Consider the following 26,110-nt stretch of genomic DNA (forward strand, 5'->3'; position numbering starts at 1 on the left):
CAGACTAGATGGGCCATATGGACTTTTTCTGCCATCATATTTCTATGTTTCTTTGAACCCAGGAGCATAGGAGTTGCAATGGCCCATGACATCCCAGATGAGCTCCTGTCACTGAGGAGAAGTTGGGGGTAGGAGCTACACTTGTACAAACAAAAAAATGCCCTAAAATTGACTCTGTGTCTTTTAACCAAGATTTAAATTGAAATCGCTAGAAACCTTTTTGGGGGGGGGGGGGGGGGAAACTTATATATTTAAAAAAAATAAAATCCCCTACTTATTAATTGTTTTACAAGTTATTATTGCATAGATTGTACACTACAATAATGGACTATCAGTTGAAAAAAATGGTTTATTACAAAACTGTGACACAGCAGCTAAATAATTCCAGGGGTCTAATCAGTTATTGATCGCACCTATGGCCAGTCCCAGCTTGAAGCTGACCCCAAGTCAGTTTTCTGTTCCTTTCTAGCACTGCACATGATCCCTAACAACAAGTAAGGAAGGAACATGAAAGCAGTGTGATGCAACAGTGTTTGAGTCGGGCCCTACTAGATTTCTTGTCAATAGAATGAAAGCAGCAGGAATCCAAACTTGTTCAGAAATCACTGCCCTGCATTGTACCTAAGAGTTCCTGACAGTGAATCCTATGCAATCCATCCATGCTGTGGTAGAAGAGTTCATGTAGACTGCTTACCTAATGTCTGTGGCTTCTTCTTTCTTATCGATGCCCTGATGAGATCTGCTCCATGGATTTTGTCTCTATGTCTTTTGGATTTTGCTTCATAGAACCACTGTCCACTCATATTCTTTAGTGTACTGTCATCTTCAACTGTTTCTTCCAAATGCCTGCATGAAGAAAAAAAAAAAAAAAAAGTGCACGCTTACATTTGTGTTTAGAAAAAAAAAAGTGGATGCTAAGCAAGAAATCTAAGTTTGGATTCTCCATCCAGTGGGGCTTGGTTCTATGGCAGGGGTGGCATGCACAGGTCCAGAGAGGGAAGAAAGGTAGCCGCTGCTACAATAGCCACCCTTACTGGCCAACCAGTGGCACGGAAGATGAGCTGGAGAGGAGGCATCCTTCCAGATTCACAGCTGGCAACGGTCACCAGTGCAGCCCGGGCAGTCCACCTGGTGAAAGGTGGTGGTGGCGGCAGAGATCAAAGGGGGAAAAACCAAGTAGCCTATACAACTACTGCTATTAACCTTTCAAAATATTGTACGGTGAGATCAACTTGAAGGCATGTTCTACCTTGGTTCTGCTTAGTTATATGAACAGCCAGAACTATGTGAAAGTTGTTAATTTGATGTATCGTTTCCTTAACCCCTACTTAAGAAAGCTCTCTGTACTGAGGAGCCGTGCGCAGCATTCTGCCTGAGGGTATAGTTCCGCCAGGCAGGAGGACAGACTTTGCCTGTTGGCTTGAGTTCTTGCTCCTCTGGCCATCACTGTGGAGGAAGTGTACACTTCACACGTGCATTGAATGTTACTGGCAATGCATGCTGGGAAGCTGTTTCAAGCCTCACAATCTCTCCATGTATCAGGCATTTTTTCGGGAAGTTAAATGTGAATTTTATGAAGCCGTCTCCGTTTTGACTGGACTGCTGAGGTGCGGGGAGGTGATTTTGGATGAGAGAGACAACCTAGTAAGGGCAGAGGGTATTTATTTTCTGTGCTGCCCAGGTGTTCTCCTCCCTAGGTAACTATTTAAGCACACTCATTTTAGCAGCCACTTTAACAGCAAACCAAGTCCTGAAGAGTCATATTTCAATGCCACCTTCTTTTGATGCTTAAATTGTTAATTAGCAACATGATTTCATTTTGTGGGATATTATAGCTTCTGTGGTGAGAAAATTACATTTTTTTTTATTTCAGACTGAGCACTAGTCAAGGACAAGAGGGCTGTTTTCATAAGTGATCACACCACAAAATGCCACAAGACTAGAATATATTTCACTGGTTAGTCAGTGCCTCCGTAAAAACCACAATTAGCTTGTAAAAATAATGATGAATACCAGAAATAGGGCAGAACACAAGTTCTGGGATAAATGCTCCACATTCAATAAGACAGAAAGCAAACCCTGCAAACAAAATCCAGTACATACACACCAGCCACATGCTGTTTGGATTAAGTATCAGGGGTTTTTCTTTTAACTCTTATTTATATCATTTAAAAAAACATTTAACAAGCAAGTAAGCATAACGAAAATCAGAGATCAGCAGCTGATAATATTCCAGAGTTGCTAATATAAATTTAAAGAGAATAATACTGCAATCCCATACAAAATCACAATTTGGGGTGTGAAGGACCCAATGAGATAACCTCAAAAAATAAGAAAATATATAAAGGAAAAAAGCTGCAATCATCAATGTTCTTCTTAACCAACAAAATTATAAAGGCTCTGGAGTAGAGGCTTATTTTTGTTTAATGTATAGATTGTGTCTGCTTTTAAAAATTATTTTCCATTTTAATACATTTGTGTTTTTCTGGCATTTCTGCAGTGCCAACCTGTGTGTTTCACAGACATGTCCTTGTGGTGAATCTCGGCATCTCCCACTGGAACAAACATTTTTACAAGCCTACAGGCAGAAATATGAGCTCACAGGGCTTGATTCATCCAAAAATATGTAACCCCAGTGGGTTTGTGTTTCATGGCCAGAGTACGTGAGCAAAGCAGGAGATGCCCCTGGCTTCTTCACCATATAACCCTGGAACCCCATAAGAGCTATTTCTGTATTTGTCCATCTAAGGTCAGTGAATCCTATCGTATGAGTGGCAGAGTGAGGAACATAAGTTCAGAACTGAACAGTGAAACTCTGTGTTGCTTGTTATGGTAATGGCCATGTGCTTTTCCACCATCCTAGGGAAACGAATGCCAGTCCTTCCAGCTAATCTCCCAGCCCCCCCCCCCCCCCCCCCAAAGAATAAGCATTACACATGGCAGGCTTTTAGGTTTCAAAAGCCATACTCCCCCCTCCCCACACCCAAAAGTCCAAAAATGAATTTCAAGAAGGCCTACAGCACTACGCTATCCTCCCCACCCCTTGCCAAGCCCAACCTTACCTTCTCACCCCCCCCCCCCCGCACCTCTCAGACCTCTACTGGGAGCGTGGAACTTAGGTGACACCTGCGGCGTCCAGCGTGGCTCTGACAGGGCAGCCCTCCCTGCGCACGTCACGATTCAGCTCTCCTGGAATCCAGTCCTTTAGAACCTGGATGCTCCTTAGCAGATAATGACAGACGAGTCTTGTAAGGCAGTCTCCCTTCCTTACTCCCAAGGCAGATAAAAAAACCCCCCTCTGTAACCACTCTTGCAGAAGTCCCCTTTTGGGCAGATGAGAAATCTGGAAGCAAACTTCCATCTTTCTTCTTAGGTCCTTTCTCTGGCTCCTCAGTATGGACTCAAGATATTTTAGGGACTCCGGCCTTCAGATTCCACCACCACAACTCCCTTGTCCTAAAGGCCTAGGCACCCCAAATCTGGGCTCCAGCCATGTTCCTCGGACAAGGAGCAGAACAGGCAGGCCTCTCTCCTTGGAAGAGAAGCACTCTCCAGCCCTTCTCTCCCAAAATGGGACACCCCGAAGCACCCTGCTGGGGAGTTTCAAACCCTTTCTACCACTCCTCCTCTACTCTAACCTCACACTGCAGTGTCTGTGGTGGCAAACGATGCTATTAGTACGGGACGAGTTTGGGATCCCCTTACATAAGTAATTATCAATCATGCCCTGTATTAGTTTTCTACATTTTCCCTTAGGTGTTTATGTAAGTCAATTCTGCAAAATTCCTGGAGCAGCATAAAAGGCAGAGAGTATGTCACACCACAGAAAGTTATTACTGGAAATAGTAATAATTGTGATATTCTACAAAAAAAAAATATCAGTTTAAGCCCCTGCTGGGAACTAGTTGCCAGAGTCTCTGCTGGAATCACATTATGGTCTCATTTGGCAACAAACAAAGAACAGTGCTGCTTTAGGCCTCTGGCCAGTCCCAAAATTATACAACAAACCAGCCAACTTGTTCTTGTTATGTGTACTTAATTATAACATTGCCTATGTTTTAAAGGTGGCCTATTCTAGGCTTTTTAAATGATGAGTGTCAACATCTGGGGGATCCAATTCCTACAAATTATCCATGGCCACTTTGGCATCCACGATTGTTAGTGTTACAGATTATAGCATCTTTTTACTGCACGGAATTATGTTTGTTCGTACGCATCAGTTCTGTTTATACAGGCCTCAATTCTGCAAAATTCCAGAGCAGCATAAAAGGCAAAATATCTGGAGCTAGTCAGCCTGTGGCATATTTCTTATGCTTTATAACAGACACTCAGGCTGGTTAAAAAAAAGTTACAGGGCTGTTGTTCTGCAGACTTAGGGCTGTATATCATTTTTGGAATCCCTGTGCTGCCGCAGGCCGACCAGAGGCTGAAACCACAGGAGTCCCTCATCCAGCTCCTCACCTAAGCTTGAGGGGGGACCTTCTACCCCTCCCAACCACCAGCGGTCCATGATCTAGGCATGAGCGTTTGCCTAGCCTCTGTGTAGAAGCTTGGCTGTCTTCAGGCCAGCAGGTTGAAGACTGGTTGTGTTTTTATTTCTACATTGGTTTCTTTAATTTAGCATCTTACTGAGTTTAACTCTCCTTTTGTGAAGGAATTGTTACCTGTTTTGGTGAGGTGCCATAAGACCTTTGGGTACTAGTGCTACCATACAGGCCGATACAGAAAGGTGCGCTCGGCCGAGCGCACCGTTTAGTCCCGCGTTTTTGACGTGCTATTATTACCCCTTATACTGTAAGGGGTAATAGCGCGTGGAAAATGCGCGGCCAACCACCCCCCCCCCCCCCGAAACTAATAGCGCCTGCAACATGCAAATGCATGTTGCAGGCGCTATTAGTCACCCGCAATACAGAAAGTAAAATGTGCGGCCAAGCAGCACATTTTACTCTCAGAAGGCTGGCGTTAATTTCAGACAGCACTGGGCAAGTGTACAGAAAAGCAGAAAAAAATGCTTTTCTGTACACCCTCCGACTTAATATCATAGCGATATTAAGTCGGAGGCCCCCCCCCCCCCAAAAAAAAACCAAACTTCCTGCGGCTCGCGGGTTGGAAAACGGACGCGCAACTTTGCCGGCGTCTGTTTTCTTAACCCCTGGCTGTCAGCGGGTTCGACAACCGACGCCGGTAAAATTAAGCGTCGGCTGACAGTCCAGCTGACAGCCGCCACTTCCGCCAATAAGGAGGCGCTAGTGTCCCTAGCGCCTCCTTATTAGCATGGGCCCTAATTTAAATAAAGAATCACGCGCCCAGGAGAGGTGCCTGGGAGAGCGGGTGCTCGCCTCGGAGCGCCGGCTCTCCCGCGGACTTTATTGAAATCGGCCTGATACAGAAATAAGTAAAACAAATACTTCCTTAGCTTTTGTGCTCATCTTGCATGCTTAAGCACCTGCAAACTTTTACATCAGGCACCGAAAACCAATCAGTAGATTGCCCTTACAGAATATCTTGTCCAATTATATTCTAGATAGAATAGACGGGTGGGACAGTAACACATTCTTTGAAACTAGAGAGAAAACAGATCGCTGTTAAACTAAAATTTAACTTAATCCTTAAAGTAATCTGAAAAGCCTCAGTCAAGCAGTGCTCACCTCCCTGTCACTTAGTTGTTTGTGTAGAGTTCTACTAGCTGGATTGATCCTGCAGAAAGCTTTTCCCCCATTTATAGTCTCTCCTAACTGCTACTGTGCGGATCTCATGCTTACTCTATACAGGTAATGGACGCCCACAGCAGAAACAGCTGAAGGGTAGCGTCCTAGAAGGAGAAGGTTTGAAACAGGGCATGGTCATAATAAAAAAAGTGCTCGCCACAGATTCTGAATGTGAAAATATAAGAAATAAAAATATATCAGGACATAAAATAAAAGGTAAACAGGAAGAAGAGCCAACAGGTAATGTGATATACTGAAGAATCTAGCTAGCCCAGATCCTTTACATTTATCCTGTGTATTGGTGCATGTGCTGGTTGAGCTATAACTTGGATTTCAGTTTACCTTATGCTGGAAATTTAAGCCCATAGATCTCAAAAGGAAAACTCCAAAATAATGCACACAAAGATCCTGGTTGCCCAAATTTTCAGTTGTTTGCAGGGAGTTCTTCCCCCCCCCCCCCATTTAAATACTGTGTTTATACTGAACTATTTTTAGTTGTAACTTGCTTTGAGGTACAAAGGGAAAGGCAAGAAATCACAGCTACCTAAATAAACAAATGTCAGCTTTTGTAACAAACAGTATCAAAGGTAAAGCCACAATGGTTCAGGTACTGCTGAGTGTTTCACATCCAAAAGAGAGAGAGAGAGAGAAGTACCAGAATATACTAGAGGGGACCAGCCCAATAATGCACTGGTAACGCAGCGCCATGTGGGAGATCTGGGTTTGACGTCCCTGAGCTGTTTGGGATGGCATGAAAACAGCACCCCATAGCCCATAAGGAGGGGAGGGAATCTCAGCCATCATTCAATAGCAATAACTTGAGGCCAGGCTTGGGTGCATGTTAGCTCAGATTCAGAGGGAGCCACAGCCTGGAATCCCTGGCCAGGGACAGTCACGGTGATGGCTAGACTGAATCTGAAGGAGGGAGATAAAACTAGGGAGAAAACCCTAGGAGGTTGTGAATGAAGGCTCATAGCACTATGGGCCCTGGCGAGTCCAGTTCTACCCATAATACCCCCATACCCCTGCCACAAAGCGCTGAACTCTACCTATGACACCTCCCACCACCCAATCCTGCCCAAAGCCACACCACACTTCATCATTTGCTCATCCTCTATGTCCTGCACACCTTCTGTTTCTGAACTGATCTGCAGTGTGCTGTGTCCCATATTCCATTACTGTATTAATCTAGCTCTTAAATAATCACCTGATACACAGGGCTAGCTGCACTACCAGTATTGGTTTTTTGTTTCCACCATAGTTGTATTGACTCATATTGATCTATATTGTGACCTGTCCTGTGCACCAGTTTGATGTGACAGTAAATAGAATACTGTACATACAATAATTGTACTGGAAGCCCAAAGGAGTAAATGGTACTATAAGAACGGCCCACTAACTTGTTTTTATCATGAAAGGAAGGACACAAACATTGCTTTCCAAGTGACAGGCCTTATCAAATAGCAGAATGTGCCCACACCCCTGATAATGTAAATATGACCAGTCACAAGTAAGTCATGCTCTACAGATTAGAACTGATTATGATTGGTGAGAGAATTCTTTTTCCTGATGTTAGCACTGCAAATATGTATTCTTAACATTTAAAAGCATTTTCAATAGATCAGAAAGCTGCAGAACTCTGCCTGATGGCTATCCAGTCACAGAAAACTATGACCAATGACTGAACTCTGCCTATACGTCAGGCTACTGCCATTAAAACACACACACACAATCAGAACATCAACATACAAAAAATAAAGCCCTCAGAAAAGAAAAAATCCACATTAATGCTTGTGGTTCAAATGTTCCATGCAGAACAGAATGAAGGGTAGTCAGCTGCAACGGCCGTTAAGTATCTTTCCATCCAGCAATATTTTCTCATGCACACACTCTCACACACACAGAGTGGTGGTACGCTGTTTGGTGACTGACACAGAACAGGAAGCATGAGAAGTTTTGCATTTATTCTAGTACGGCTAGTTTAGCACCCTTGTAGAACTGTGCATAGTGGCACTGGTTGTATTCTGTCTAAACAGGAGGAGAGGATAACCACACATGCATGTAAAAGCATATGGTATTTGTGCATGATCCTCTGATGATTCTCAATAGCTACAAACTTTATCTGGCACTAGTGATGTTGGTCCCCTATAGAAAAATGCCTGTCTAAACTTTTCTCCCTGCATGCTCTTTGAAACATTTATCCATCCTGGCTCCATCGGAATAAATGAGGAACACCTTTACACTCAGACATACTGTTGCATCCATCGGTACTAGACGGCTTCGCCCCGTTTGCCTCACCTTATTCACGGCTCCTCCCGCTTACCTAGGAAAGATGGCTACCGCGTCTACAAGCTGACCTCTCCGGCATCCCCAGAACGGCTATGGTGCAGCCTCCCGCCATTGCTCCTCCCAGGTACCTACTAGGGTGCACGCGCAACTCACATCTTTGTACCACCCTTGGCGCAAACCTCGGGGGCGTTCCCTCATGCTGACGTCATGCCATCCGGGAATATTACCTTCACTACTTTGTTAGCTCATTGAGTTAGCAAGGACTCGAATTCGTTCTTTTCTACGTTACTCTGCCACTTACATGTAATACTATTTGGACAAATAGTATTACATGTGCGATATTGTTATATGCTTTATAATCAATTGGATAAATAAGAGAAGGGTTTGGATACATAAAAATAATAAGACATGTTGTTATACTGATTATAATCAATTGTAATTAATTAATTAACCAGTGAACATTATATGTGTATGTAGATGTTTTTATATGAAGTGTGATTGATGAATGAGTGTGTGAGTTCAGATTTTAAATGTCTAGATAGGGAAAACACCTTGTGATTTCTAATAAAAAATTTTTGATAATTTGAATATATGTGTGATCTCTCTGGGTATGTGATATTGTTATATGCTAGTAGAGAGTTTAGCTATATAAAAAAAGTAGTTCCCTCTGTAATATTACCACATTAGCTAATTGCAGAACATGAGGATCTGCTGACATGCAAAGCCAACACATGTACATATGAAAAGAAAAAAAAACACAAAGCAAACACTTTTCCCCATCTACATAAATTTTTATTCTGCATCATACACACAACTATCTTTTCCATCAATTAATAGTAGAATATTAGCAATTCACATAGTGACATAATTAATAATGGAAGATAAAGACCAAACAGGTCCATCAAGTCTGCCCATGCAGGTTATCCCCTTGCCTTCTGTTTAGGGTTGTAACTGCCACTCCATACAGGTTACCCCCATGCAAAAATGTTACACAAAATTAACACATGTTATCTTGGCTCTTCATTTCCTTCCTCTATCACCTATGCATCTTCTGTCTTTATCCCTTTTCAATTCTGCTTCTGTTCTTGTCCTCACCATGTCTTCCAGGAGAGCATTCCAGGCATCTACCACTTTCTCTTACACATACCATGCAATCCTTAATCCCTATATTGCCCTCAAAGCCTCAGAATCTTGCAACCTTTTTTTCACATACCCCAGAGTTAGTGGCACTGACTGCTGGAGCCTTATCTATTATATACAAGGGCTCTATCACTACACCACCAACAGTCATGCCATCATATATGAGCTTTAACTTCATATCTCCCACTTTTGCAAGCACCCTGCCATCTACTACAACATATTCATCATAATGTTTTCTAGGCTAAGATGCCCTGCACACCTCCTACTATTAGTACTCTCAGAGATGCAGTGCAGTACTCACTCATGTAACCATGCCATGTACACACAAATAGATGATTATGGAGGTAGAGAGCAATTGCTGATACTCACTTTTTTTGCCCTGTCTTGAAAACCTGCTATTTACAATCATTTACTTCGCATTGAGCCCTGCCTGTACAAATTTAGGAAAAAATTAGAGAGCTGGCTCTTCAAGCAGGCATTCCCAGCATAATCCTCCTTGCTCCTCTACCCTATCTCCCTTTTTATTTTATTCCTATTTTATGCTACTCCACTTTAACTTTTATTATAATGTTATAACGTTACCTATTTTCTATTCTCTGCCATATACTTACAGAATGTTATTCTCCCTGTTATTGCCTAAGTTTTATCGCTCCTACTGCCTTTTCCTTGTTTAGCTTTCCTTGTTCTGTGGCTCCCCCCTGTCCCTGTTCCATGTATTTCTCTTAGTTCAATGTAAACCGATATGATGTACCCACGAATGTTGGTATAAAAAAGTTGTTAAATAAAATAAATAAATAAATACAATCACCAAAGCACACAAGATACTTCTCAGTTGTGCTTGGGCAGCACAAATATACCTGGATCCTTCAAATGCTAATAATGCACTGCCCTAGTAGTGGCGTGGGACACTTAATAAAAATGCAGGCATCATGTGTTCATTTTCAGTGGTCGACTAATAGCCAGTACAGTAGGTAAGGTCAGCAACCCCCCAGCTGTCACCTGCTAAAACTCTTGCAGCTGGTCAACTACAATTAATAGTAAGATGAGGAAGTCTACACCGATGGGTCCACCTCCCAACGCCAATAAGTCTGACCGGTCCTGTTGCCAGTCTTTCTTCGGGAGGCTAAAACTGCTGGGGGGGGGGGGGGGGTGAAGGAGGGGTGAATCAACCTCTAAATTACAAAAAAAAACAAAAATGCATTTTGTGTAGTGATGGATTTGCCAGCCCTAGGCACTGTTGGTACAGTCGCATCTCATTAGTTTGGTATTATCAGTCAAGAGATCCATATTATTACTGTCAGTCCCCATTTCCAGATCATTTATGCACAAGTTAAATAGAAGCAGACATAGTGTATTCCTTTGAAGCCACTACTGGTTTGTCGTTCCCACTCAGATAGGTTGCATTGATCATGATTCACTAAAATCTAACCCCTAGTAGGATTTTTTCCCACTCCTTTAGGCTCTCCTCTTAATTTTTCCGGGTGAGCTCTTGCTCACCCCTATTCTGGGCAACAGGATCACTACAGCTACAGACACTCTGGAACCTGCTCTATTCTTCAGTGTTACTCCCCTTCTGTGAGGATAAATCACAAAAAAGCAAGGCATATGGGGAATGTTTCCCTTCCGCTGGAATAGCACACAGATTCCAACTTGGATCTACTCATGGCTGTTCCAGGTATTCATCCTCTCCAGAGACCCAGGAATTGCAACCCTGAGCCCTGGATCCACTGCAGAAAAGAGAGCAGAGACAGACCAGAACCTTAAGTGCTCTTATTATACCTAGAAACCCTCCAACACCACCCACTGGGGTGTGCCTAACACTACCCTTCTCCTAGGACATCGCAGTTGTGGGTCCCAGTATAGACAGATGCTCCCTAATTCGGAGCCTGTGGGTACCTTTGCATATTATACAGTTAAGAGCTACATAAAAGCCACCCATAAATAACTTTAATGAAACTAAGATCCAGATTTATTAATGAGTTTCTCCCACTTAGGGGTCAATTTACTAAAGTGTATTAACAGTAGCACAAGCTACTGCTATCTAATGTAGGCCTTTAATATGTGTTAACTTAATGTGCTTTAATTAATACAAGTGAAACAATCTATGCTATAGGTAATGAGAAGCAAATTCATGCAAAATAACTCATTAGCTATTAACAAATAGAAAAACAGTGCACAGTCCAGCCCAGCGGATCAGTGATAGTGCTGTGTGCTACTATGCCAAAGGTGCCCAGTTCTATCCCTGAACTGAGTCTTCTGCCTCCCAGATTGGCTGAGGATGCTGTGAAGACAATGTTCCAGTCCCTGGGGAGAGAGAGTTTTGGTCATTGCTCTGGAGTGATACCTGGTAAACAGATTCAGGGCCCATGAATGCGGGAATCCAGAATGGCCCAAGACCTCACTGCAATGACCACACTAGATATGTTGAGGAAGAGGGATGGGGATATAAGATTGGGGGGAAAAAATCCCCAGATAGTGATAAATGAAGGGTTATAATGCTAGATCCCAGTCCTGGTTGTGACTGGTCTAGAAGAAAAAAAAAAGTTTTGTTAACGTGCTCAAAAGTCTCCCCAAAGCATTTAACACCAATATGTTAATACAAAGCCGTTCACTCCCACAACTCCAACTGGCTAGACATCCCTTTCATCCCCCACCTATCTACTCGGCCCACCAGAGCCACCAATAAAGGCTCACTACTTGTACCCTCACTAAAAACTGCCCACCTTGCCTCGACAATTGCCGACCCATCTCTATGGAATTCCCTACCACCTATCCTGAGCCTAGAACCCTGTACCATCAAGTTAAAAAAGAAACTAAAAACTTAGGCTATTCCATGTAGGCTCATTTGAATAACCTCTCTCACCAAACGTCTCCCAATGCGCTCCCAACGCTACGACACGTCTACCCGCTGCTATTGTCCAATTGTTCACTCCCATGTCACTGGTGTATTTTAATATTATGTTAATGTTTTGTTAACTTTAATGGTTCTCATTTAACGATACTGATGTTTCCTTTCTTTTCTATGCTGTGCTTTGTTCTTCCCCCCTCAGTCCCAGTTACCTCTCCCTGTTAAAATGTATTTTCCAAACCTTCTGTTTATTGTGAACCGGTGTGATGTCCCCACTAACACCGGTATATAAAAGTTTTCAAATAAATAAATAAAGTTAATGCGAATGTTCTCACACTTTAGTACAGGGATTCTCAACCTGGTCCTCAGGACACACCCAGCCAGTCAGGTGCTCAGGATATCCACAATGAATATGCATAAGAGAGATTTGCAAGCACTGTCTCCTTTGGCTGTAAATCTATCTCATCAACATACCTGGGAACTCTCAAGATTTGACCTGGAGACTCCGGAATTCTAACGGAATTGCTTGGTCTCCGGACCAACACCCATAATCTCTGGATGCCCTGCTGCTGCTGCGCTAGTGAAGCAGCCAGATTAGAAGATTTAAATGGGCCAATTGAATGCCTCCTTTCTTTTCCCTTCCCTGTGACCAATCAGAGGCCTCCTTTCTTCTTCCTGCGATTGCGGACCACTGGTATACCTCCTCCCTTTTTCCTGACTGTGCTGGCAGGAAGAAGGAAGGAGGCCTATGATTGGCCTGTGGGAACAGGAAGAAGGGAGGAGGCCACTTGCAGAAGCAGCAGTAGAAGATGCTGCTACTGCTGCTATTGGCTGGAAGAAGGAGTCCTCCCATTAATCCCAGGAGGAGGTTGCTGCTACTGATGAATTTGGGGTGGGTAATGGTAGTCAGTGAGGGGGGTATTTATGCATGTGTGGGAGGTGTGTGTGTACATATATGTGAATGGGTGTGTGCATGGGGGAAGACGTATATCAAGGGGAGGGGAACGAGCATGTCTGTGAGAGTGAGTGTGTTTGTGTAGGAGGAAGAGAAGTGAAAGTGTGAATGAGATTGGGTGAGAGGTGAGTGGGCATGCGTGTGTGTATGAATGAGGGAGAACAGTGAGTGAGCGAGCGAGCATGTGTGTGAGAGGGGTGTGTATGTGGGAAAATGAGAGGAGTAAAGCTATAAGTGAGCATGTGAAAATGTGTCAGAGAATGAGGAATGAGAGTTAGCATGTAAGAATGAACGTGTGTGGAAAGTGATCATGAATATGTGAGTGTTAATGTGTGTGTGTGTGTATGAGAGTAAGTTTGTGCACATCCGGTCCCTCACCCCTGCCCCCCCCATCGCATTCATGGTAATCTCAGGGTGACTGGAAATGAAAAGTACCCAGGTATGCTCATCAACATTCATTGTGGATATCCTGAACAGCTGGGTGTATTCCAAGGACTGGATTGTAAAACATTGCTTTAGTGCATTGTTCCCTTAGTTATCTGGCCCTAGAAAGCTAGTGTCTGCAGTTAGGATATTATATCAGGATGCACACTTCAAGAGTTCTTGGCCAACTAACATAAAATTATTAAAATGCAATTTTCAAACTTTTGGTTAGAACATAAGAACATGCCATACTGGGTCAGACCAAGGGTCCATCAAGCCTAGCATCCTGTTTCCAACAGTGGCCAATCCAGGTCATAGGAACCTGGCAAGTACCCAAAAACTAAGTCTATTCCATGTAACCATTGCTAATGGCAGTGGCTATTCTCTAAGTGAACTTAATAGCAGGTAATGGACTTCTCCTCCAAGAACTTATCCAATCCTTTTTTAAACACAGCTATACTAACTGCACTGACCACATCCCCTGGTAACAAATTCCAGAGTTTAATTGTGCGTTGAGTAAAAAAGAACTTTCTCCGATTAGTTTTAAATGTGCCCTATGCTAACTTCATGGAGTGCCCCCTAGTCTTTCTACTATCCGAAAGAGTAAATAACCGATTCACATCCACCCGTTCTAGACCTCTCATGATTTTAAACACCTCTATCATATCCCCCCTCAGCCTCTCTTCTCCAAGCTGAAAAGTCCTAACCTCTGTAGTCTTTCCTCATAGGGGAGCTGTTCCATTCCCCTTATCATTTTGGTAGCCCTTCTCTGTACCTTCTCCATCGCATTTATATCTTTTTTGAGATGCGGCGACCAGAACTGTACACAGTATTTAAGGTGTGGTCTCACCATGGAGCGATACAGAGGCATTATGACATTTTCTGTTTTATTCACCATTCCCTTTCTAATAATTCCCAACATTCTGTTTGCTTTTTTGACTGCCGCAGCACACTGAACCGACGATTTCAATGTGTTATCCACTATGACACCTAGGTCTCTTTCTTGGGTTGTAGCACCTAATATGGAACCTAACATTGTGTAATTATAGCATGGGTTATTTTTCCCTATATGCATTACCTTACACTTATCCACATTAAATTTCATCTGCCATTTGGATGCCCAATTTTCCAGCCTCACAAGGTCTTCCTGCAATTTATCACAATCTGCTTGTGCTTTAACTACTCTGAACAATTTTGTGTCATCTGCAAATTTGATAATCTCACTCGTCGTATCTCTTTCCAGATCATTTATAAATATATTGAAAAGTAAGGGTCCCAATACAGATCCCTGAGGCACTCCACTGTCCACTCCCTTCCACTGAGAAAATTGTCCATTTAATCCTACTCTCTGTTTCCTGTCTTTTAGCCAGTTTGCAATCCACGAAAGGACATCGCCACCTATCCCATGACTTTTTACTTTTCCTAGAAGCCTCTCATGAGGAACTTTGTCAAATGCCTTCTGAAAATCCAAGTATACTATATCTACCGGTTCACCTTTATCCACATGTTTATTAACTCCTTCAAAAAAGTGAAGCAGATTTGTGAGGCAAGACTTGCCTTGGGTAAAGCCATGCTGACTTTGTTCCATTAAACCATGTCTTTCTATATGTTCTATGATTTTGATGTTTAGAACACTTTCCACTATTTTTCCTGGCACTGAAGTGAGGCTAACCGGTCTGTAGTTTCCCGGATCACCCCTGGAGCCCTTTTTAAATATTGGGGTTACATTTGCTATCCTCCAGTCTTCAGGTACAATGGATGATTTTAATGATAAGTTACAAATTTTTACTAATAGGTCTGAAATTTCATTTTTTAGTTCCTTCAGAACTCTGGGGTGTATACCATCCGGTCCAGGTGATTTACTACTCTTCAGTTTGTCAATCAGGCCTACCACATCTTCTAGGTTCACCGTGATTTGATTCAGTCCATCTGAATCTTTACCCATGAAAACCTTTACCCATAGAACACCATGCACAAGACTGCCTGCTGGTAGTTTCCCTCCAGTGATTAATAGTGCGCTATGCCACACCGCATGAGGTAAGCCCTTGCTTTCATGCTGTAGTATATCACATGGGACAGGCCTAAGTGCTCAATTTTGAAGGAGGAATTGATATCCCAAAAATCATCAGGATAATCTAGCTGTGATTAACACTATACATTCAGCATTCTCCTCCAATAGATCCAATTGATTACATTTTTTATTTATATGCCATCCTCCTCCAAGAAGTCACAGGGTAACTTTTGCCATAACATAAACAATACATAAAAATACAACACAGAAAATATCAAAATACAAAAGGGAATAACCTATCCCTCCACATCCCCACTCTTTGGAGTACTAACAGAATTGCTCAAATTATGACTGTATAAAACTATATTTGGGTATTCTTTATTTTTTACTTGACACCTTCATCCTCCTTTAAGGCTTTCCGCCCATTCAGAACCTCCCCTAGCCTCATCCACTGTCATTTATGACAGGGAAGGTCCAAAGCAGAGGTGGGAAGCTCACAGAAGCATGCACACAAGTGCACACAAGCTCACACAAGTGGGCACAGGTTCTCGCACATGCACACGGGCTCGCGTATGTACACACACAAATTGGCAGAGACATACACATACAAGGGGGAAAGGCCCTCCCCACACATACAGACTCCCCCAAACACACACACAACACGCAGGCACCGGCACCCACACAGACAAGTGGAGGCATCCACGCACACACATACAGGCACACATACACACAAGCTGTTATAGACCAGACTAAGCAACGTTGGGCACTTTTCAGTAGTGTATAAATAAGTACTATAAGGGGAAACAACCAAACAGTGTGTAACAATAATTGGGAAAATGAATGTCTTTCTGATGTGGGTGGCTATAGGGTGCTGTGATATGTGCATTACGTTGTCTTACAGAGTTGGGTGCCAGTTCCTTCTATTTGGGATCCATGGCACTAAACCCTGCAAGACAATACGATGTAAGTTATACCAGCACATATCACAGGAACCTGTAGCTATCCACACGGGAAAGATATTCAGAGTAAGAGGTTCACATTCATGCTGCTCTATGAAAATCGACTAAATGATCCAATATAACAAATTAAAAATGGCTGCTACATTGGTGAAAGAGAGAGCACTAGACAAAATGTACTCGGATTTGACACTGTTCCACACAGAAGACTTATAAATAAATTATGTGCCCTTGGTATAGCTTCTAAAGTGACTGACTGGGTTAAAAACTGGCTGAGTGAGAGGCGACAAAGGGTTGTGGTAAATGGAGTTTACTTCTTTGGTTAAGACTCTCAAAATTGTCTCTACACTAAAACCCTGAAAAATACCTCAACTGCCTTGGGTGAAAGCACATTAGTCTTATCTAAGAAATTTTCCAGTTGTATCAACTTCAACAAAAATGATAGGTTAGACACAGTTCTCATATCTTGGAGATCCAAAGTCTCCTTTAAGATGGAATGATTCTTGGACTCCTTCAAAGAATAGGGAATATAACCCTGAGACTGTTCTCAAATAGCAACTACAAGGAATGGAAAACATTTGCTTGATATCTCTTCTATTGTATCCTCAAAGAACTCTGAATTGTTCTTCTGTAGTAGAAATAGAATCCTTTCTAGCCTCTATTTACTACATGACAATTTGATTTATTTTAAAGAGTTGTTTGAGACAACTCTCAGCTGCTCTAAGCTTTCTCATCACTTTTGGCATTCCGCGCCCCTCTTTTCCCATTACTGAACCGTACCGACATATTCATATGCCTAAGACCTAGATAACTCAATGTAACTGTGCTGTTTCTTCAACTGACCTGATAAGGGGAGGATAACACTCAAAAGTTCATCAGGAGATATTAAGTTAGTCCAATAAAAAGGTATCACTTGCAACCTGTTTGTTGACCCTTAATTCCACGTTTCCAGTTTTAAAAAAACTATATAAAACTTATTTTGTTCTTACTCCTATGCACGTTGCCTTTGCAACAGCCCCAATCCCTACTAGACTGGACTTAAACTCAGGTCTCCTTCTGGTCCCATTTTAATTAATTATTAGAATGTCTATGTGCCTTTCCATAGATTTCTAAACAATCATATAGAAAAAAAATGGTACGGCTCTTGTGGACAAGTACAACACTTAAAGAGTATTCCTTTTATAAGTCGTTAAAAGTAGAAATGCATACGACTTCATAGAGAAATTCTGGTGTCAAGTGCTTTCGCCCCCCCCCCCCCCCCAATATCTGAAGGCAGATTGAGAAATCAGCAATTAATTTTTAGAGTTGTCGAGCACAGGCAATTAAATACTGAGGTCTGGAAAAGCTGTGAAATGTTTGGAGAAATAGACTAATAGGGGTAAATTTGCAGTCATGACTCAGTGCCCAGCCTACCTGGCTGAATTTTGGCTGACTAGGTTTAGGCTAATTTATGGATGAACCCAGCCAGCAGGTTTGTGGCTGAAAATCAGCACTAAATGATGGCTAAGTTCTGTTTTCTGTCCTCATCATGCTTCCAGTGGTCACCCAAATCTAGCCACCTGACCAAACAAAGTGGCTAGAGTTTTGCCACACTGAGGTGAAAGTTTTACCCCACAGGATCTAGCCGGCTAGACCACTGATAATCCACCTCATGGTGGCTAGTTTTAGGTTGTCCACCTTCCCTGTGCACATAGGATCTGGTAATAATGGCTCTCCACGCTAGTTGTGCAAAGGAGAAGCCAGTCACTACTATTCTCTCCTCCACTCCCGCTGTAGGCCACAGGATCCTGCAACCACTGTGGTTCTCTTCTCTCCTTGTACTGCAGGTGCTGGTTACCTCACTTATGTCCTGCTCTCCCAAGTCTTACTGCCATTCTTTTCAGCAATGAGTCAGCAGTGAGTCAATTTGCTGTAAATGGTTGTGGGGACTGAAGGATCAGAGACAAACCTATTGACAGAACCAGTTTCAGGGAGTTGTGAAGAAGAAGAGTGAGTCATTGATTTGCTGTGAGAGAGCTATGCAGAGTGAGTGATCAAATAGCATGGTTTTCAGGAGCTGTTAAAACAGCTGGAGCCATTGTCACATCTGGGTCTCTAACAGTTGTGGCACAGCCAATTCTTTTTTATTAATTTGTAGCGCATGTTAACTTTTTTTTGTAAAATATGAGTTGTTTGCAAAATTATTGGTTCTGTCACTTAAAAAAAAAAAAAAAAAAAAGACACTTCAGCCATGTGCCTAACACAACAGAAAGTAGGCTAACATGTGTCCACACAATAGATTGTATAGCCATGGGCTACAAAGTAATTTCTATCAGCTCAAAGGTCTTGTCAATCACAGCTACAGCTGAGCTCTGTCTCACACATCATGCATTTATTTTGTCTTGCCCTCCAGTATTGTCTTGCTATTATTTCTAAAGGGTAACATAGAGCTGGCAAATAGTGCATCAAGCTGATATTGGCCATGGGTGTAAATTATAGCCTGCTGAAGGCATATGCAGTTATTAGGTACCACACAGAATGTGAGTTTGAACCTGTCAGATCTTGAAAGCTAAGAAGGATTGGGTCTGGTTAGTAATGGCAAACGACTATAGAATCCTGCCAAGAATAATACAAGGGAGTACTTGGAGCAAAATCCCTATCCATTTTTTTGTGATAGAGCAGAGCAGGTTTCATCATATTAGCCTCAGAGTCCCGAAGCATCTCACCACTTTGAAGTCCACCTCATCTGTACTTGATCCTTGCCCTTCCCCCCCTACCTCTTAGTTATTATTTTTCATCAGGAATCCATACAAGTACAGTTATATCACCAGAAATAACTTATAAGTCAGTCCCCCACCCCATCCTCAACCCACTCTCCAGGTATCATAGAATAATCACATGTAAGTAAGTAGAAAATAAGTCCAACCAAACAAATTACATGGCAAGCCCCAGCCTGAAATTATAATGATGATACTTAAGGAATTAACATTGAACTAACACAGATAATCTTCCCTCAAGAGCAAGGCTGTTACATATTTATGCCATATGTCCAGAAAAAGATTGTATTTCTATGAAGTCAAATTTTTCGCTGGCAAGTGCTCAAAAATCAATTGTCTATGGATTCTACACTTCCATGGAAGCTTAGATGGGTCACAATACTGATATTTTGTTAGTCTCTGATTCTATATTATGTGACCTCGATAGCGGTGGTAGTGTTAGATATCTCTGTAGCTTTTGATACCTTGAGTCATTCCGTTTTGCTCAATCTACTTTGGATGATTAGGCTTGGTGGTACCATTCTAAAATGGTTTGAGTTTCTCCTACATAGCAGGAGTCAGTAAGTGCAATATCATAGGGAATCCTCTTAGAAATATCTTCTTACTGGCATTCATCAAGGGCTAACACTTTCAGCTACCCTATTTAATATCCATCTTCAGCCTTTAGCTAAGCTAGTGTTAACTTTTGGTGTACACAACTGCATATATACAGATGACATCTAGTTGTTTTTGCTATGTGGGAATGATTGCTCCTCTGCACAGATTTGCTTAGGGATTGGCAATTGGAAGAGGTGAAACAGGCTGGCCGTTAATCTTGCCAAGTGAGAGGTAACTTGGATTGGTTAATCTTACCTGCCTGATATCCTGAACAATATGTTGATAGATGATTTGGCTCTTCCCTTTCAGGTTGAAGTATGTAATCTAAGTAGCTTGCTTGATGCTAATCTTATGCTCAGTTCTCAAGTTAAAGTGGTGGCAAGAGCCTCTTTTTACAAGTTGCACCTTTTGTTGCATTTGAGATTGTTTTTACAGCCTATGGACTTTAGTTCTGTACTCTAAGCCCTAGTGCTGAGTGGCATAGATTTCGATAATTCTATTTACTTCGGACTTGCTCTAATTCTATTTACTGAAAGTCCTTCAAATTGATCAGAACTCAGCTGCCTGGTTAGTGACTGGGACCCTCAGGCATACTCAGATTTCCTCTGTGTTGCAGTATTAAATTGGCTTCCAGCTGGCTCTAGAGTCAAATGTAAAGTTTTAACTTAGTCTTCAAGGCTATCCATGAGCTTGTCTCTGGTTACTTTGAGGGTCACTTTAAGCTTAATTCACTGCACACTCATTAAGATCCTCTCTTATGAGTGCCTACTTTTAAAGAGATTTCATTTGGTTAAGACTCGAAAAATGACACTGTGTTATGGATATAGTATTGTGGAATGCTCTGCCTTTGGAGTTAGGGAATGAAGGTGATTATCTTTCTTCCGGAAGAAGCTGAAATTGTTTTTCACTCAAGCTTTCCTGCTTGGTTGCAACATATAGTGTTTTTTGTGGACTATTACAGTGTGGTTAGGCTTATCTTGACCAAGCTATGTTTTGTTTTTATTGTGTTTGTCTTTTGTTTTGTTTGTTTTGTCATTGTTGTCTTATCTGTAATCCGCTGAGAAAATAACTCTGTATTAGTTGAAATAAGAGTGAAGAGAGCTCAATTTGTAGCATTGAGGAAAGCAATGTAAAGACTTTTTCTGTGAGTGATTTGAAGGGAGTCTGAATAGATGTAAACTATAGCCTCCTTTACATTCAGAGAATCCAGCTATTCAAGATTATCAGGGACCAGTTTATGGGGACTTCTATGTAAATCCTCAGCCTTCCCACTGCAAGTAGTTTATTAAGTATGGAAATTGGGATACTGGCTATATATGTTGGATCCAGTCAAAAAATTGTCACTGGTTTTGATTGGGTTGCTGTCTGAGGCTTTGAGCTTCTCTGACTGCAAAGACTTGAGCAGTTGCTGGATGAGTGGAAGAAGAGAACATCTCTTTGGAGGAAAAAATAAATCTCTTCACTCCACTCTTGATATTTCCATGTGGTAAAGGATGGATCGGAGGTGGTTGCAGATAGTGTCAGAAGGATAGCAGTATTTTATCTGATTCACCAATTCTTTGTCTTTATCTCCAAACAGAATGTCTCCACTGCATAGCATGTCTCTCAGTCTTTCCTGTACATCTTCTCTAAAGCCAGAGGCCAACAACCATGAAAGTCTGCGGGTACTAATAGTCATTGTTGAGGCTCTCAGTGCCATCTTGGAAGCATTGTGGGTCAAGATGACCAAATACGTTCTACACTCTCTCCTTTATTCAACAGACGAACATATTCCTCTTGTTCCAGTAAAGAGAATTTCTATGCCTCCTCCAGAATACAAGGCATCTATTCAACAATTCATTAACTTCTATTAATCAAGTTGACTTAGGGAATGGCCTCTGCTATTACTGGCATCAGTAGCATGGGATCTTCTTAGTGTTTGGGTAATTGCCAGATTCTTGTGGCCTGGTTTGGCCTCTGTTGGAAACAGGATGCTGGGCTTGATGGACCCTTGGTCTGACACAGCATGGCAATTTCTTATGTTCTTAATGAAGATCTGATAGGACACTATGAAAAAGCTAAGCATAGTGTTCTGAAATAATTTTCCCATCTAGGTCCAAGGTCTGGGAATCACCCAAAAGGCTCTGAGGAATATTTTGGGGCTCTTAGGGTGGATTCAACAACCATAGACTGTTCTGGTAACTGGATCTTATTACATACTGCAGATGCTGGGACACAATATTTGATGTTTAACTTTTTTCTAATGGTAACTACGAAATTGGGGTTTCCGATAAAGATGTGCATTTGGGAAAAATGAAATAGGAAATTGTTTCATTTCCTATTTTGTTTTGAGTAGTTTTCAAAATGGAACAATTTAAATCTGACAAATTTAGTCAGCATTTTGTTCCATTTTGGAAATTGGGGGAAAAAAATGTCACTTTTTGGGCATAGGCCTAGGCCCAAAGCCAATGCCTCATGTAGGGAATAGGCTTAGACCCAAAGCAGGGGCTTTGGCCTTCACCTGAGCACAATGCTGGAGTCTCGGCCTAGGCTCTGGCCCGATGCTGGGGCCTTGGCCGAGATCCAAGCAAAGCCCAGGTACAGGCCAGGGAAATTTCCTGACCCCACTTATCTTTCTGTCAGGAATATGATGCTGTGTCCAGGCCTGGTCCCAACACCTGGGCCTCGGCCCAACGCCTGGCAATGAGCCCAAGCCTAGGACTAAAGCCGGTGCCTAGACCTCAGCCTAGGCCAGGGCCTGGATGCCCGGTCCTGACACTAAGTCTTTGTCAAAGCCCAAGCCCGAAGCTGGGGCCCCAAGGCCTGGGCCCAGCTCTGACAGTCCGGGAAGCCAGGTCCTGATGCTGGGCCAGTCCAGAGGCAGAGTCCCGATGCCAGGTCCTAGCACAGGCACCAGAGACCAGGCCTCAAAGGTCTGTTTTCTTTCTTCTTTTTCCTTTCTTGAAATGATGTCATCCTGTACACAGGACCTTCAGGACTCCTTAGACTCAATCTCCAAAATTTAAACTGGCACTGAAGTTTTAGACAACACAACTTTAAAATTAGAGCCTCAATAGAGAGATATCTTTGATAATTCTTTGAATGCTGGGTTCAAATAACATTGGACAACCAGAAAGGCTTCCTTCTCCAAAGGTGTTCGGCTTTGACTTAGTGCATCATGCATTGATGGCTATTCTCAGCGCCAAGTCATTAATATCTTTGCAAACCTGCTTGATGCCAGGGCATAGGTCTTGAGATCCAGTTCATTCAGTGAATGCCAAGATGTTTAATGCTGACATCACCATCTACTTAAGGTGCTGTGTGTGAGCCTCAAAGATCCTTCTATCCAAGTCACTGGAAAATTGCTGATATCAACACTGAATTGGGCTCGGTAGGACAGGATAAGTCTTTCTGGGTAATCAGAGGAGAGCAGTATCAATGACAATGAACTGGAAACCTGGAAACTAATGCAGCTGAGCCTCTTGATAGGAGATTGAGAAATCCTCTTGACACAGCTGCTTTGGAAGGCAGATAGCCAAAGCCGCAATCTCCATGCTCTCAGATCCTTGCACCAAAGAGGCACAGTGCCAAGATTTTTACATTTTCGTGCTGCATTTGGTGCCATGACTGCAGGGTACAAAGCAGTAAGTGCAGGAACATTCGCTTCTCCTGGGTCTGTGTTTCAATTCTGGCACTGAGGTTACATGAAACTCCCTTGGTGCTGAGGCATCATCAGTGGATGGTACAGCTCCTAGTTCCTTTGACGTCGATGCTTCAGGGCTGGTAAAGATGCACTGAACTTTGTCTTGACAGACAAAGCTGGAGCTTAATGGCCTTGGGTGACTACTTTGAGCAGATGCCATGGCCAGGAACGTTATACTTTAGCCCTGGCCAATGCATGCACATTTTTTGATGATCAGAAATGGATATCTTGAAATTGCAGTGGGGGCAATGCTTAAAGTTGTTGGCTCTCTGTTCTGCCATTGTGAAGACATTATGAAATCAAAACTTGAAAATGAGCATCTTTAAGAAAAAAGAAAAGAAAAACTTGTGGCCAAAAATACCTTATTTTTAATGTGGCTTCATTAGCAGACCATTATTACTGGCATTAGTAAAGTCACATTATAGAATGTGCGCACCCATGTTAGCCATAGTGCAGCTCAATAATTAGACCAGTAATATATTTTAAAATGCATTAGGATAAATATGAAAGAAAAGTAAGGATATGAACCCATAAGAATACAATGGAGTCAAGACGCGTCAAGTAACATTTTTTAATTACTGGCTGATGCCACTTCTCTTAAACAGCCCCAGGTCTCATGATCACACAAAAAGAAGCACTTTTCACATCATTCAAAAATCTAAATGTTTTGCTAAGTGGTTTTTTAGAAAAAAAAAAAAAAGGCTTTGGATTTGTAAGTCCTATGACATAGGTTCATGCAAGTTTCTATTTTCTACAACGTTTCACTTTTGATATTTTTGTTTTGGGAGATTGGATTGGAGAACAGAGTTTTATGAGGTTGAAAGGGATTAAACTGCTACTTAAAAAGCAAATCATTGGCTCCGGGGAATAAGGAGAACTTCAAACCATTGTCACGGACTTGCTCTGGCTAGGCCAAGGAGCATGCGTTAGAGCAGCCAAGTATGACAGAAGGCAGAGCAGGCTATCGTCTGATTGAAGCAGCCTCTGCTCTCCATGGGTTGGGGCCCTTGGGTGCAGGTGGCCACCAGGGCTAACCAAGCAGGAAACAGGAATCAATCACAGAGCAGGAACCAGGCAGGAAGCAACCTTCCTGGGAATTTTTTCAGTTGTGGCCACCCTGAGATTGCTGTTGATTAGCAGGGGAATGGAGGGAGAGGGTAAGAGGAAAAAATAATGCATACCACAGCACATGATGACCTATCTACAGGGGAGGTTCTATTTTCAGGCAAGGTGAGGCGGCCGCTTCAGGCGGCAAGATTTTGAGCCAGCAAAATTGCCCCCCTGAAACCTTCCTGCCACAGGCGCCTCACTCTTCATTCAGGCAAACTCTTAGTCCTGGGGAAATTCTGTGCTCTCCCCGCACAGAAATTCAAGTTTCTGCGCAGAATTAGGAGCAGACACCGCCATGCCTCGAGCGGAACCCGTCCCGCTCACGACAAAGAGGAAGGAGGCCCCGGCCCGTCTTGTCGAGGCAAAGAGAAAGGAGGCCTTGGCTTGCCACACAGGCTTGCCGAGCGGCGGCAAAGAGCAAGGAGGCCCCAGCATTCCACGTTGCGGTGAAGACGGAGGTGCAAGTCCAGCATGCTGCGAGTGGAGCAGGCCCCAGTGATTCTGTGTGTAGAGGTATGTGTTTAAGACTGCAAGCTGGGGTGTGTGTGTGTGTGTGTGTGTATTGAAGATCATGAATGAGGGAGAGAGAGATAGCCTGTGTGACGGTGTATGCATGAGAGAGAAAGGGAGCCTGTGGGGATGTGTATGAGTGAGAGAGAGGAAGCCTGTATTAGGGGGAGCGTATGTGCATGTGAGAGAGGGAGCCTATGAATGTGAGAGAGAGGGACAAAGGGAGCCTGTGTGAGGGGCAGTACTGAGAGAGGGGTCAAACTCTGGAAGTGGAGATAGAGTGGAAGGGGTTGAGTCTAGCAGGGAAGGGGAGAGATAGTGGATGGTGAAGGAGTTTGGGGAACTGAGAAGGCAAAGTGAAAGGAGACTGGCCAGTGTTTCCCCCGCAGCCAGTGGCAGAAAAGGGTCTGAGGTGCCATCAGCGTTTTTCCTGTAGCCAGCGGCAGAAGAGGCCTTGCTGTGCACCAGAGAAAAGGTCCAAAATGTGTGTGTGAAAGAGACTTGCCCTGTGACAGTGACTTTGAGAGTGTGTATGAGAGGGTGTGTATATGCATATGAGAGTGCAGGGGGGATGTATGTGTTTGTATGAAAGAGAGGGTGGGAGTGTCTGTATGAGAGGGTGTGTGTGTGAGGGTGAGTGTGTGTGTGTGTGTGTGTGTGTATGAGAGGGTGGTGGGATGGTGGGTGTGTATGAGAGGGTGGTGTGTGTGTGTGTGTATGTGTATATATGTGAGGGTTTTTGTGTGTGTATATGTTATGTATGTGTGTGTCTATGAGGGATAGTGCCTGCACACGTGTGTGCGTGTGTGAGAGATTAAAATTTGTGCACCCTCCTCCAATCTACAACAATCTTAGGAGGACTGGAAATCTAAAAGTTCTCAGGTATGGAGTGTAGGGGATTTTTTTTTATCCTTGTAAGTTTTAATTATTGGATGTGACTTATCTGCTGTTTTGAAATATTTTATTAGTGTTTGGTAATATTTTAAACATTTTTATATGTGTTTTCAATTAGCTGAATTTATCAGCAGATTTGACATTCTTTTTGTTGGTATGTTTAATGCTTTATATTTCTTGGTTGTGTTTGCATTGCCTACAGAGTTTGGCTTCTTGTGATTTCCAGTTCAG

At 42.7% G+C, this 26,110-nt stretch overlaps 1 protein-coding gene across 9 annotated transcripts in view; it reads right to left on the reverse strand.

Moving 5' to 3' along the window:
* Positions 1-26,110, reverse strand: part of SYTL2 (synaptotagmin like 2) — a 264,487-nt gene that overhangs the window by 135,353 nt on the left and 103,024 nt on the right. For all 9 annotated transcript variants that reach the window (XM_029602243.1, XM_029602249.1, XM_029602250.1 and 6 more), the window contains exon 3: positions 695-846. In XM_029602243.1, coding sequence (XP_029458103.1) covers positions 695-846 — 152 coding nt within the window. The remainder of the gene's footprint in view (positions 1-694; positions 847-26,110) is intronic.

This window comes from Rhinatrema bivittatum, chromosome 5, assembly GCF_901001135.1.
Source record: "Rhinatrema bivittatum chromosome 5, aRhiBiv1.1, whole genome shotgun sequence".
NCBI lineage: Eukaryota > Metazoa > Chordata > Amphibia > Gymnophiona > Rhinatrematidae > Rhinatrema > Rhinatrema bivittatum.